The sequence below is a fragment of the Rhinolophus ferrumequinum genome, chromosome 17 (genome assembly GCF_004115265.2).
Source record: "Rhinolophus ferrumequinum isolate MPI-CBG mRhiFer1 chromosome 17, mRhiFer1_v1.p, whole genome shotgun sequence".
NCBI lineage: Eukaryota > Metazoa > Chordata > Mammalia > Chiroptera > Rhinolophidae > Rhinolophus > Rhinolophus ferrumequinum.
The window spans coordinates 48,017,136-48,029,189 of record NC_046300.1 but is presented as its reverse complement, the minus strand read 5'-3'; the positions used below and the strand labels follow the sequence as shown (position 1 = coordinate 48,029,189).

At 59.2% G+C, this 12,054-nt stretch overlaps 1 protein-coding gene across 2 annotated transcripts in view; it reads right to left on the bottom strand.

Moving 5' to 3' along the window:
• Positions 1-389: 389 nt before the first annotated feature.
• DNAH1 (dynein axonemal heavy chain 1) overlaps positions 390-12,054 on the bottom strand; it is a 73,923-nt gene continuing 62,258 nt past the window's right edge. The window contains exons 56-78 of one of the 2 annotated variants that reach the window (XM_033133065.1): positions 11,524-11,715; positions 10,145-10,312; positions 9,862-10,053; positions 9,536-9,667; positions 8,925-9,050; positions 8,165-8,284; positions 7,886-8,035; positions 7,600-7,760; positions 6,700-6,925; positions 6,375-6,570; positions 5,928-6,079; positions 5,301-5,497; positions 4,918-5,062; positions 4,516-4,674; positions 4,309-4,440; positions 3,810-3,980; positions 3,551-3,730; positions 3,305-3,481; positions 2,695-2,865; positions 2,393-2,523; positions 1,644-2,022; positions 1,114-1,348; positions 390-550 (exon numbers count right to left, since the gene is read on the bottom strand). In XM_033133065.1, coding sequence (XP_032988956.1) covers positions 429-550; positions 1,114-1,348; positions 1,644-2,022; positions 2,393-2,523; positions 2,695-2,865; positions 3,305-3,481; positions 3,551-3,730; positions 3,810-3,980; positions 4,309-4,440; positions 4,516-4,674; positions 4,918-5,062; positions 5,301-5,497; positions 5,928-6,079; positions 6,375-6,570; positions 6,700-6,925; positions 7,600-7,760; positions 7,886-8,035; positions 8,165-8,284; positions 8,925-9,050; positions 9,536-9,667; positions 9,862-10,053; positions 10,145-10,312; positions 11,524-11,715 — 4,014 coding nt within the window. In that variant the 3' untranslated portion in view covers positions 390-428. The remainder of the gene's footprint in view (positions 551-1,113; positions 1,349-1,643; positions 2,023-2,392; positions 2,524-2,694; positions 2,866-3,304; positions 3,482-3,550; positions 3,731-3,809; positions 3,981-4,308; positions 4,441-4,515; positions 4,675-4,917; positions 5,063-5,300; positions 5,498-5,927; positions 6,080-6,374; positions 6,571-6,699; positions 6,926-7,599; positions 7,761-7,885; positions 8,036-8,164; positions 8,285-8,924; positions 9,051-9,535; positions 9,668-9,861; positions 10,054-10,144; positions 10,313-11,523; positions 11,716-12,054) is intronic. The other variant, XM_033133066.1, reaches the window with a different exon arrangement.

Below are 12,054 nucleotides of genomic sequence, written 5' to 3'. Positions count from 1 at the left end.
CTGCGGCAGGTTCTTGGGACCTTGAGCCTAGAACTTAGGACCTGAGCTGAGGAGGAGCTTTGGGTGGGCTGTGGAAGCTGAGGAGTTGTGTAAGGTGCACTTGGGGAGGAGAAGGCCATGCCATGTGGAGAGACGCTGGGGCTCTGGCAAGGCTGCCTCTAGGCCGACCTGGTGTGCTGTCCTGGCAGGGGCCCTGGGACCTTGGAGGGCTCACCGCCCCTTACCGCACTTGGACAGGTCCAGCAGGTCAAAGCTGCCACCTCTGCCACTCTTCCCCCTGCTAACCGCATTCTCTCGAGGCTGCTGCAGCCCCTTAACCCACTTTCCCCGGCAGTGAGTCCTACAGTAGGGGCCTGATGTAAGCAGGTAAGGCTCAGCTGGACTGCTTAGAAAACTCAACTTTAATGGCCCCCACCCTCTGTCCAAGGCTAGTAGTCCAGGGTACAGATGAGGGCCACACCACGCTTTATCCAGTGTCGCTGGGGCTGGGCAGAGGGGATCTCCACAGCAATGATGTAGTTGGTGGAGTGGCCTGTGGTTGACAGTGTTCCTAGAGCAGGCAAAGGGGAGGGTTAAGTTACCTGCCACAACTAGAGCAGGGACAGGGTAGAGGCAATGGGTTTGGCAGACTGAGTCGGGGGCCAGGAAGGGACCCTGATCCAAGAGGAAGCCTTCCTGGTGAGAGGGTCTGGCCAAGGCTCAGGCCTGCTCAGGGCTAACGCATTGACCAGTTGAGGACAGGTGGCAATGGGAGAGTTGCCGCCACTGCTTATTCCCCGTTGGACCCAGCCCGGCCCATTCTCCCCTCTTCAGTCCCCAGTTGCCCACTGGGAACCTGCATTGTTAGGCTGGGACTCTCAGGACCCAAGGTGGGTCTGCTGAGGGAGGCAAGAAGATGGTGAGCTCAGAGGCCACTCCCCACAGACTGAGCCCAGCCTCACATTAGTACGCCTGCTGCCACCAAGCTCTGGCCTTACCCCTTTGGTTTCAGGACTGCTGAAGGATCTTTGTCGGCTACCTTGTTTAGCTAACCTGGGTCAACCTAACTGGCTTGGGCTGGCCCAGTCCTGGGCCCCCAGCTATGGTGTAGGCTCCCTGCCCTGGGCCCTGTACCAGCACGGGTCAGCGTCTTGTAGATGGGACACAGGTAGATGGCCTGGTTCTGGATCTTGCGGTTGGGTATCGGCAGGAGCCAGATAACGGCCATCTCCGTGTAGAGCTCCTTGGGCCGAGACTCGGCCAGCTGGAAGGCTGTGGGGTCCCAGCGAGCACCTTCCAGGAATAGTCCATGGATATAGCACCCCACTTCGGGCCTTTTCTTGAGCTCCGACACTGACTGGCTCATCACCTGTGGTGGGCACAAAGACACGCCCCACACTTATCAGAACCAAGAATCTGGCTTAGAATTTGGGTCCAGAGGCACAAATTCCCTCCTGAGAACTCTGCCTGACTGCCCAATCACTCACCTGCCATTTTAGCTGGTAGCCTACAGTCTGCGTTCTGCCTCTAGGGATTTCCCTGGGGCTCATCGCCTCTTCTGGCATGGCTTTCCTTGTCTCCCAACCCCCGCTCAGGGGTCCCCTGACTGTCAGCCAGCTGTGGCCTCAGGCTCCTCCTGTCTGGGCTGTACCCCAGCCTGTTACCTGACCTGGCCCTGGCTGTGTCCAGACCTTGAAATCGAAGGAAATGGTGTCGATGGAGATGACAGACTTGCGGGCAAAGTTCTGCAGGGTGCCTGTCAGGAAAGCCTGGGGGAAGAAGAAGCCACTGATCCAGAAGACAGCTGGGATGCCCCCTTGGATCCAGGTCTGTAGGAAGTCCAGGCGCTGCAGCAGATCTATGACCCACGAGGACAGTGGCTTGAGCGATGGGTAGGCCTTGGCATTCCAGAGCTCAGGCACAGTGTTGTTATATAAGCTGGCAGCCATCAGCTCCAGCTGCAAGGACATCACGACCAGCCCCTTGAGTGCCTTGAGCAGGTCTCGTAGTGTCTGTGTGATCACCTGCAGCAGCCGGTTGTACCTATGGGGCCAGTGGCGAGGAGGCAGGCAGTGGGCCAGGGCCGTTTGGCAGTATCTACACCCCCCCTATTGTAGGCCATAGACAAAAGAAACGATGGCCGAATAAACAGGGACTAAGAGGATAGAGCTGGTTGGACAATCTGGATATCAATCCCGCTCTTAGCAAATGGGTGACCTTAGTTCACGTAACCTTTGTGGGCCTTGGTTTGCTCATCTGTAAAATGGGAATGAAAATGTGGTTGAGTTAGATGATGAATTTATAGCACTTGGCATGGCACCTGGCCCATAGTAGCTCTTGCTGTCATTTCTCTATAGCCCAGTGACCTGCTGACTACAGGGATTACCTGTAGTGGGGATGGCGGGGGGATTACCGTATGACTTCCTGTATCAGCACCGTGTTCATTGACTCCTCATACAGCACAGGGTACTTAATTGTCACCAACTGTAAGTTGGTGGTCTTAGGCACCTGGAGGAGAATGTTCTGGGCCATGTCCTCTACTATCTGTCAGGGAAAAGGGATACTGGGGGTCAGGGCTCTATTCCACTCCCCACCCCATCCCCCGCACAGGATTCCACATGCACAGAGTTCCTACCCACAAGGGAGCAGGCAGGATGGTGGGTGGGAGATCGGCCCTGCCCAACCCTTGGGCCCCTTTCCCCTGCTGCCACACACCTCCTCCCGGCCCTGGCCACCCACAGAGGTTGATTTAGGTTGCAGCTGTATGATGGCACCGAGCAGGGCATAAGTTTCATTCTGGGCAAAGGTGATGTTGGCGTTGTCATGCAGGCCAAAGATCTCAGGCATGTCATTGAGCGGGAGGCTCTTGATGTAGGAGACGTAGCCCTAGGGGACAGGAGGGCGTAATTGAAGCCCCTGCTTGTGGGGTGCCCCCCAGCTGTGGGGTGGCCTTCCCATTGAGCACATCCCCTGCTCATCACCCTGGTTGTAACCCTGCTGTTTTGGGGACTCCATGGCCTCTGCCTCCTTCCCAGTCCCCTTCTCACTGCCATTCAGCTCCCTGTTACTTCATTTGGCTATTCAAACCTGTCACACTCCTCCTTTACACTGATGACCCACACTCTGGAATGCCTGACTGCTCCTCTCACATCTTAGCTAAAGCAGTGCTTCCTCAGGGAGTTCTCCCTGATGCTGGGGGCTGGGTCGGGTTGCGCTGCCTCACTGAGCGAGTGCATGCAGGCAGTGGACGGATTAAGCAATGAGCAGGAGCAACTGACGGGCAGGGCCCACGTCTTCTCTCAGCCAGCACCCAGGCGCTGCTCACGTTGAGGTCATAGGTGGGTTGGATCTGGTGGTAGATGCCAGAGGTGCTGTAGCTGTGCTCAGGGGAGAGCACGGCAGGGCTGTAGAAGTCCTCCAGAATGTTCATGACACAGCGGCGGTCCCAGTCATCAGTGACACGGCCCCCGTAGTTGATCTCCCCTGCCGTGTACTTGAGGACCTATGGGGTGGGTAGGTGAGGGCCCCTACAAGCGCCCAGCCCCTTGCCCCCAGCCTGTCCCCAGTCCACCTTGTAGGGGATGTCGTCATACTCGTCCAGGAACATCTTGAGCTGGCTGATGCATATACGCAGGTCCCCGTCTGTGAACTCGTAGGGGATGTTGAAGCCCAGGGCCCCAAACTTCCGGCGCTCTAGCGCGTTTCCATGAAACAGGCACAGAGACAGCAGCAGGGACTTGAACTCCATCACCTACGGGAGGTGAGGGGGCAGGGGACATGAGGCGTGAGGATGGGGGCAGGCAGGTGGGGCATTGCCAAGTGTGCCTTACCTTGTGACAAGAGTTCAAGAAGTCGTCGCTGAGGCTGCTGTAGGACTTGAGCAGGTTGGCCTTGACCCCTCGTGGTGGCTCAATGGTCATCTTGGAGCCATTCTGCAGGATGGACACTGGGAACTTGTTGCTGGGCAGGCTGGTGAGCCACAGGCGGAAGTCCCGGTGCACCTGGTGGCCACGCTCCACGTGAGCATGAGTCCCATACCTGATGGCCTCCCCCACACCAGGCTCCCTCCTACCCGGGGACCCTCGGCCACAGATTAAGAATATGAGCTTTGGTAAATCCCAGGGTCACTGGTCTGTGCTGGGTGGCCCTGAGCAATTCACATCACCCCTGGAAAGAGTAAGCTGGCGGGAGCTGCTGTAGGCGCCGCATGTTCCCGAGCTCTGGCTGTGTGCCTGGGCGAGGCTGAGTGCTTTGCGGGAGCACCTCATTTAGCCTCCCAGTCCTGGGGGGACACATGAGTACTCCCTTCAACAGAGGAGGCTGGCGCACCTTGTCGGGATTGATATGCTCGATGAGGCGCTCCAGGGCTGGCATCCAGCTCGGGGCCAGGTGGCAGTTCTGAAAGAAGACCCACTTGCCCCTCTCTATGGAGCTGAGCATCATGGCTTCCGCCCGAGGGCCCTGTGGGGGCGGGAGTGCTTAGTGGCTGGGACCACCTGGCCTGGCCCCACGTCACCCTCCTGGCCCCACTCTTACCTGGCCCTGGCCCAGGGAGATGGCAGAAAGCTTCTTGGAGAACCTCATTTCTTCAGCAAACTTGTACAGGTCGGCAGCGGGGTCAGTGCCAGGTGACAGCACAAAGATGAGGGGCGTGGTGGAGTTGGAGTCTTTAAACACCACTGATAGGTTGGCTGTCTGCAGGACAGGGAGAGATGCTGGGGCCAGCTGGGGCTCAGGAGGCTCAGGGACCAGAGCAAGGGAGGGCAATCGGGGTTTCCACAGAGGTCCCAGGGGATTTCCTGGGGGGGCATGGAACGTCCCAGAGCCTTTGGAGGGGTGGGGCGAGGAGTTCCTGCCCCACCGAGGCTGCAAAGTGGTCTGTCCAGGTGCAGCCAGGGCCCCGGGGCCCAAGGTGGGACCCTGGCTGGTAGCACTTGCCTGGGGCTCAATAAAGCGTGGCTCCAGGTTGGTGGCCACAAAGTCCTGCATGGCATTGGTAACTTTGTCCCCGCGCAGGCAGCGCAGGACCAGCAGCTTCTGGAACTGGTCCAGGTACTGGTCCCAGATGCCAGGCAAGGGCTCCCTGCAACAGTGCCCATGTGTCCCTGAAAGCTGACCTGTGGGAGGGCACTGGCCACAGGGACTCTGCCTGATGGATGGCAGAGGAGAGTGCGGTGTCCAGGGGGTACGTGGCCAGGGGCATGGAAGAGATGAGGCCACAGCTGCAGGGCAACCCTGGGTGGCCCCTCAGAGAAGGCTCCTGTGTCTGGGGTCTCACCCCCTGATGTGCCCGCCCTGCCATGCCCTGGGGCTCAGCTCACCGGTGGGGCTCGAGGCTGTCAAAGATGACACGGAATTCTGACAGGTACTCTACGAAATCAGAGGCGAAGGAGGAGAAGGCTGGCAGGCTTGAGAGTGCCAGGATGTCTCGCCAGGCCCGCTCTGACAGCCAGTCCACTGCAGGGTTCTCGGTCATGACCTGGATGGAGCCCCCGGACAGGAGGTAGCGCCACTCGCTCTGTCAGGAGACAGCGGGAGGCTAGTCTAGGCCCTATGTGCCTGTGAACATGCCAGGCACACAGTGAGGGCTCGAGCCATGGTCGCTGTCACTCTCACTATCGTGGCAGTATTTCTAACACACCATGAAATACCTGGGGCTCATGAGGGCGTGAGCTGGGAGGCTCAGGCCAGCCTCTGTGCCAGCAGCACACTCAAGACTGAGAAGGCCTGTGCTCACGGCTGCTTGGGCCTACCTAACCCAGGGTGTCCTGGCCGTTTTTAAGCAAGGAACTGCGTTTCCTGAGGCCTCTGCCCCTTTGCTCCTGCTGTGCCTTCACACCTGGCCTTCCCTTTCCTTCCACCCTGTTCCCAGGCCCTGCAACAGGGCAACTCCTCGGGTGTTCTTTCCTGGGTCTCTGCACCGCCCAACTGCCACTCTGCTCATGCACCTGGTCGATCTTGTTCTCATTCATCATGATGCGGGCACACAGCAGGAAGGAGAACATCAGCTTGTGCTTCTCAAAGAGGCTGCGGCAGACGTTGCTGTAGAGGCTGTAGGTCAGGTAGCGGTTGATGTTGGCAATGCGCTTCTTCAGGTTGTCTGCAGGGCAGAGAGGCAATAGCAGCACACGGGGGAGGGCAGGGAAGCAAGAGGCCTGGGGCTCAGCCCAGCCCAGCCAGGCTCCCCAGCATCCCGAGGGCAGTCTGGGCCTTCCATTGAGGCATTTGGAGCTCCCAGTAAAAGGGCTCCAAGGAAGGTAGGAAGGGGTGTGTGTCTGAGATGAGAGCATGTGTGAGTGATGTATGTGCCCACTGTGGAAGTGTGTTAACGTGTCCCATCTGTGCAGGTGGGAGCCTGGTGTTTGTGTCAACGTGGGCATGTGTGCCATGGCTACCTGCCCTCTCTGAGTTGGCGATGCCCGAGAGGAAGATGTTGAGAAACCACTCGAGGGAGTACTGGTACATGGGGTCCACGTTGGCCAGGTCAGACACGCAGAAGAAGAGGATCTGGGTGCGGACGGCCACCGGTATGTACTCCATGCGCGTGAGGTCAATGTCCTTCTCTGTCTGCTCTGCAATCCTGACCTTGGCCTGGGGATACCGTGGGGGGTGGTCAGGCCCAGGTATGCTGGCAAAGAGCAGCAGGCGGAGGTGAGTGGGGACAGGGTCAGGCCTGGGGCAGGTGGGGAGAGGCAGCAGGGTGGGCAGGCCATTGCTAACCTGGATCTCCGCAGCCTTCGTCTTGGAAGCCTCCAGCACCTTGATGAGTTCCATGTCATCCACGGGGTTGCCCTCGGAGGAGCTGAGCCGGTACAGGATCTGGTCTTCAATGTTCTTCAGCTCCTGCCGCATCTTGGCATTACTGACAATCAGCTGGTTCTTGGCTTCCTCCAGGTCGGGCCGCTCCTCAGCCACTACCTGGCCCAGCAGCTGGTCCTCTAGGCCACTGCCAGGGCCCGGGAACACTAGGTCTGTAATGCCTGGTGGGCCCTGGAGGGCCAGCCTTGAGCCTGCCCAACCCCCCCATTTCCGTGTGCTCTTGGGGCTCCAGGAGCATGGAGTCCCTGCTGGTATCAGCCAGGAAGGCCCAGCCGGTCTCAGACTTCAGGAATAATGTGGAGCCTGCCTTCAGAGGGACCAGTTCTCAGTGAGACCTCAGTGGCAGCCTGGGATTCCAGGAGGGACAGGGCAGGTGCATGTGTGACCTGCTAGGGTCTCAGAAAAACTCTCAGCAAGAGGAAGCAGTGGGTGATGGGGAGGGCCAGGGGACACTCCCTGCTCTGTGGAGAGGTTTGTAGTGGCCCCTGACATGGAGGCTTAGCATGGAGCAGGCCTGTGGTTCTGTAGGCCTGTGAGGTCTGTGTGAGTGGCCAGCAAAAGCCACAGTGCCTGGGCTCATGGCTATAAGGCTAGGAAACGGCTTGGGTTCAGGGGCCAGAGTGTGCCTGACTCAGGGCCCCAGGATAGCTCTGAGGTGAGTGCAGGGGAAAGGCATCTGGGCAAGGCGGTACTAGAGCCTCTGAGTGGGGTAAAAACCCGAGTCCTGGCCTGGGGGTAGGAGAGGGGCAGCTGGACAGGCCGAGGCAGAGCTGATGCAGGAGCCTGGGGGCTGGAGCTCACCTGGGCGACAGGGTGAAGTTGATGAGGGTGAGTTTAGTGGCGAGCTCAGGTGTGTAGTGTGGGTTGGGCAGCTTGGTGGTGATGTACATCTTGAAGTCTTCGTGGTAGGGGATCACTGCATCTCCTAGCTTCAGCACCGTGTTCCCCTGCTGTTTGTATGTCTGTGGCGGGTGGGAGGGGCAAGTGCTGTGGCCTGAGCTTCACCAGTGTGGCAGGAGCGGGGGGCTGTCCTCTCCCTGGTCCAGGCCAATAGTCCACTTCCCGTACCCCACGGCTGCAGGCTCACCTGCTTGAGCAGCACGGGCTCTAGGGTTGGGTCCAGCTCCTCGCCCACGTTCTCCAGAAGGCAGGGCTTGCCAAAGCGGATGGCATTCTCCATGCTGCGCAGGAAGTCACGGTCACTCAGCTTGAACACATCCAGCCCATTGTCTTTCTCCTGTGCGGGTGGGGGTAAGGCGGAAGGTAGGGGCTGTGGGGGCTGACAGGCACGCTGAGGCTCAGCTACCCCCCTCGCACCTGCTAAGCCTGGCTGGGTGAGGTGGTGGCACCTGGCAGGTGGACTCACCATGTTCTTGATCCACTTGTTGGCCTGGCCCTGAGGGTCAATGAAGTGGGTCCAACGCTGGGAGAACTGGTTGATGACCCCGTTCTCCACTGACAGCGTGTCGTTGGGGAGGCCAGCAATCTGTGGGGGACCAGTGCTATACTGGGTCGGGGCTCTCAGAAGGAAGAGCGTCAGCTGGGCCATCCGCTAGTCCCAAGCTCATGCTTCGGCTGTGGCGTCCTCTCCTTACTGCATCCCCTTGGAGGTGGCGGCGAGGCAGCAGTGTTTCCTCGGCTGGCTCCCCACACCATCCTCCACGGGGCGTCTGTCTCTTTGCCTACTGAGTCCTCGCTCGGTTAGACCATCTCCACAGAGCCCACAGCGCATTGGCCCTCCTGCCCTATGCTCCCCTTTGACTTCTGCCTGTAGCCTCTTGGTTCTTTCCCTGTGCCAACTCTACCTGTCCTTCGGGGTCCAACTCAGACACTACTTCTTTTAGGAACCTTTCTTATCGCTCAGTCTAGACACTGCTCCCCCAGCCTCACCCTCACTCTTCAAGCACCCCTGGGTCTCTCTGCCCACAGTTGGGTAGCATCTGAGCCCCACTCCACTCAGCTTTCTCCTCTCCTACCCACACCCTCTTGCTGAGCCCAGGTGGGTTCCAGAGAAGCATCTCTGAGCAGACCCAGGAAAGAGGTGGGAGAGAGGCAGGAGGCTCCTGGCCCAGCTCGGACCATGCCACAGGCCCAGTCCAGTCACTCCAGCCCCCCGGGGCAGGCACCTGCCATGAGCGGATCTTCACAGGGTTCCCCAGCGTCCCGATTAGTGTGGGCTCGGAGGTGTGTGGGATGTGGTGCATCACGAGCTTCTTGACCCAGAGGCTGTAGAGCGCTGTGCGGTACTGGCCCTGGGGAGGTGACAGGCTCAGGTGCGACACCCTCCCACCTCCCCTGCACCCCAGTGCTCAGCAGTTGTATAGAGTTCAGAGATCAGATGTGGAGCTACACGCCTGCGCTCTAGTGCCACTGTGGGCAACTTCCTCAGCCTCTATAAACTTCAGCCCCTCATCTGTGAAACAGGTGTGATGATAACAGTGCCCGCTTGTCAGTGCGTCTGTGAGTGACACGCACACAGCAAGCCCAGAAGTGCGAGCTCATGTTTCCCACTAGAAAGCCAGCCCCGCCAGGGTGGGTTTTCTGGCTGTTTCGTGCACTGCCATATCCCTGGTTCCTGAAATAGCACCTGGCTCACACAGGGCACCTGATAAGTGTCTGTGGAATGAACGAATGACGGGAGAGTCGCCCTGCAGGCTGCCCCTCGTGGAGGTGAGGCCTCAAGGCAGTGCCTCTTTGGAAGGTGAGGCTGTCCCCGTCAGGGCTGGGGGCTCTTTACCGTGAAGGGGCCCAGGTAGGCCACGAAGCCAGCAGCCACCAGCACGTCACCGAAGACGTTGTGAAGCATGTGTTCCAGGTTCTCCACTGTCTCTTGCCAGCGCACCCTCTCATCCGACAGACCATTGATGAGCTGCAGAGGCAAGCCCATGGGGTGGGCTCTGGGAGACTAGGCCAGGGGCCTGGGTGTCCCTGCCCACTGCAGTCCCTAAGCTGCTGGGAAGGGGGTCCAGACAGCCACCCCAGGGCCCTGCCACCACCCAGATCCTGCCAGCCCGTATCTGGGGCAGGCCATGCCCACAGGGCCACCCGGAGCGGTGTGCACACCTTGTCAGCTCGGCCCAGCCGCTGCTCACACTGCTCACACTTCAGCTCCAGCTCCTCCTTCTTGGCGATGCATTCTCGGTACCTGGCCTGCATGGTGGCAATGCCGTCCTCCACCTCCTTCAGGCGCTGCTTCGCCTCCTCCAGGATCTTCTGTGTCACCTCCAGGTCTTCCTGGGCCTCCTGCAGGGCTTGCTGCAGGCAGAAGGAACAGGGCCAGCTTGTTGAGTGCCCTGGGGAGCCCTCTCCCCCCCTCTCTGGCCCCCCAGTTACACCCAGCCCTCACCCTCTTGGGCTCCACGGCCTTGGCCACGAAGTGGTACTTGTGCATGGCGCGCACCCACTGGCAGATGGAGGTGCAGGCCTTGGACACCTTGGCGATGGCGGCGGGCTGGAACTCTTCATTGTTGATGTACGGCTGGATGGCTTTGATCACCGCCTCCCCAATGTTGTCCTGGACATGGGAACCATGGGCCTCAGGGGGCTGTTCCCCAGGGAGGACGAGGCAGTAGGGCTTGCTAAGGGACACCCTGATCCTGCTTCTGTGCCCCATGCCCTGTGCAGGCCTCAGTACAGTGTCCTCTTAGGGAATAAACATGACCCAGAAAGGTTGGCCAGGGGAGGAACTTCTGTATTCCACGATTTCAGATAACACGATTGGAGATTTCTTGAGAAACCACATAGGCTCAAGATCTGGTAATGCACAGGCGCCATTTAAAACTCATTTAGAGACAAGGGCCACTTCCTGGCAGGTTATGGAAACAAGTGAGTGGTTCTGGTGCCCAACCAGGTTCATGTTCAAGGGTAATAATCCCTACACCTCTGGGGCCCTTGCCCTGCCCTGAAAGAGTCCAAGTATGTAGTTCAGGATAGGCCCAGGAATCCATATTGTTCATGAGCTCCCAGCGCTCAGAATCTGGGACTAGGAGAGCCTGAGTGTTGGCCGTGAGCACTCCTGATTTGGGCTTACTTAGGCCTGTGGGGCCTCTGGTTTCCAATCTGATGGAAGAGGAGGAGGAGGCATGGAGAAGCCCACAGGGGATCCAGCTGCATTCCAGTCCCATCTGGGAAATGCCCGGGACCCCAACACCAACATATGGTGGTGGGGGGTAGTCCACATGGGATAGGCATTGCCCTTTAGCCAATTTCTGGGCTGAAGAGGGGCCTTCCAAGAGGGCTGTGGGCTCGAAGAGCTCCCAAGAGAGCACATGCCCAAGGACAATGAAAGCCCCAGATTGACAGGCAGAGAAACTCAGACAGGGGAAGCTGAACCTCAGGTGCTGAGGCCATGGGAGAGGCAATGGTCCAGTAGATGGTGAAGGTCTAGGCCAAGGCCATGGGGGTTGCAGGGAGGAGAGGGCATGAAAACCTCCAGGCTGTAGAGCCTTGAAGTAACTGTGGGTGGCATCCTATGGGCACAGGAGACTGCCTGGGTCCTGACTCCCTCAGTACCCCCTTGTTGGGTCTGTCTGGCACGCCCACCACTTGGAGAGCCTCCTCCGGGCCAGGATCTGCTTCCTGTCAGCTCTGTGGCCACAGGGCTATGTGTATTGCAGGCAGAGGGAGACAGGGCAGAGACCTCAGCGCTATGGTGGGGCAGGCTTGTCTCCCCACTTCCCTGCCTGGCTGGGCAGCCCTCGCTGGCCGGGTGCCTGGCATGCTCACCTTGTCATACTTGAAGAGGCTCTCGAGGAATCGGCCAGGGTCCTGCAGCAGCCCCTTGCCAGGCTCCCAGTAGTCATCCACCTTGGAGCCAGGCTTCTCTCCAGGCACCTTCTTGGGCTTAACGCCCTTCATGATGCACACAGCTTCTATGACTAGCTTCACACCTGGGGGTGGCCGTTGCATAGCACGCACCTGTGGGTCAGGCCAAGAGTAGGGAAGGGGGAGGTCCACTGCTCAGTGGGTACCCCTGGGTAGAGACAGCTGCCAGACAGAGTAGGCCCCACCAACCAAGTCTCTACCACTAAAGGGTATGCCTGGAGACCCCTAAGGTCAGCCTCAGCCTATGGCTCCTACTGCTCCCCCATGTACGCAGGCCTGGCCACCGAGTCCTGTATGTTCACCTCTCAGGGCCCAAAGCCCTCCCCAGGCGCCTGCTTGGGCCCTGGGGCTGGTATTGGAGGTAAGGGCAGCTAGCTAGGTTCGAGCCCTATTTCTGCCCTCACCTCTGGGTACATGACTCCCAAGGAATGT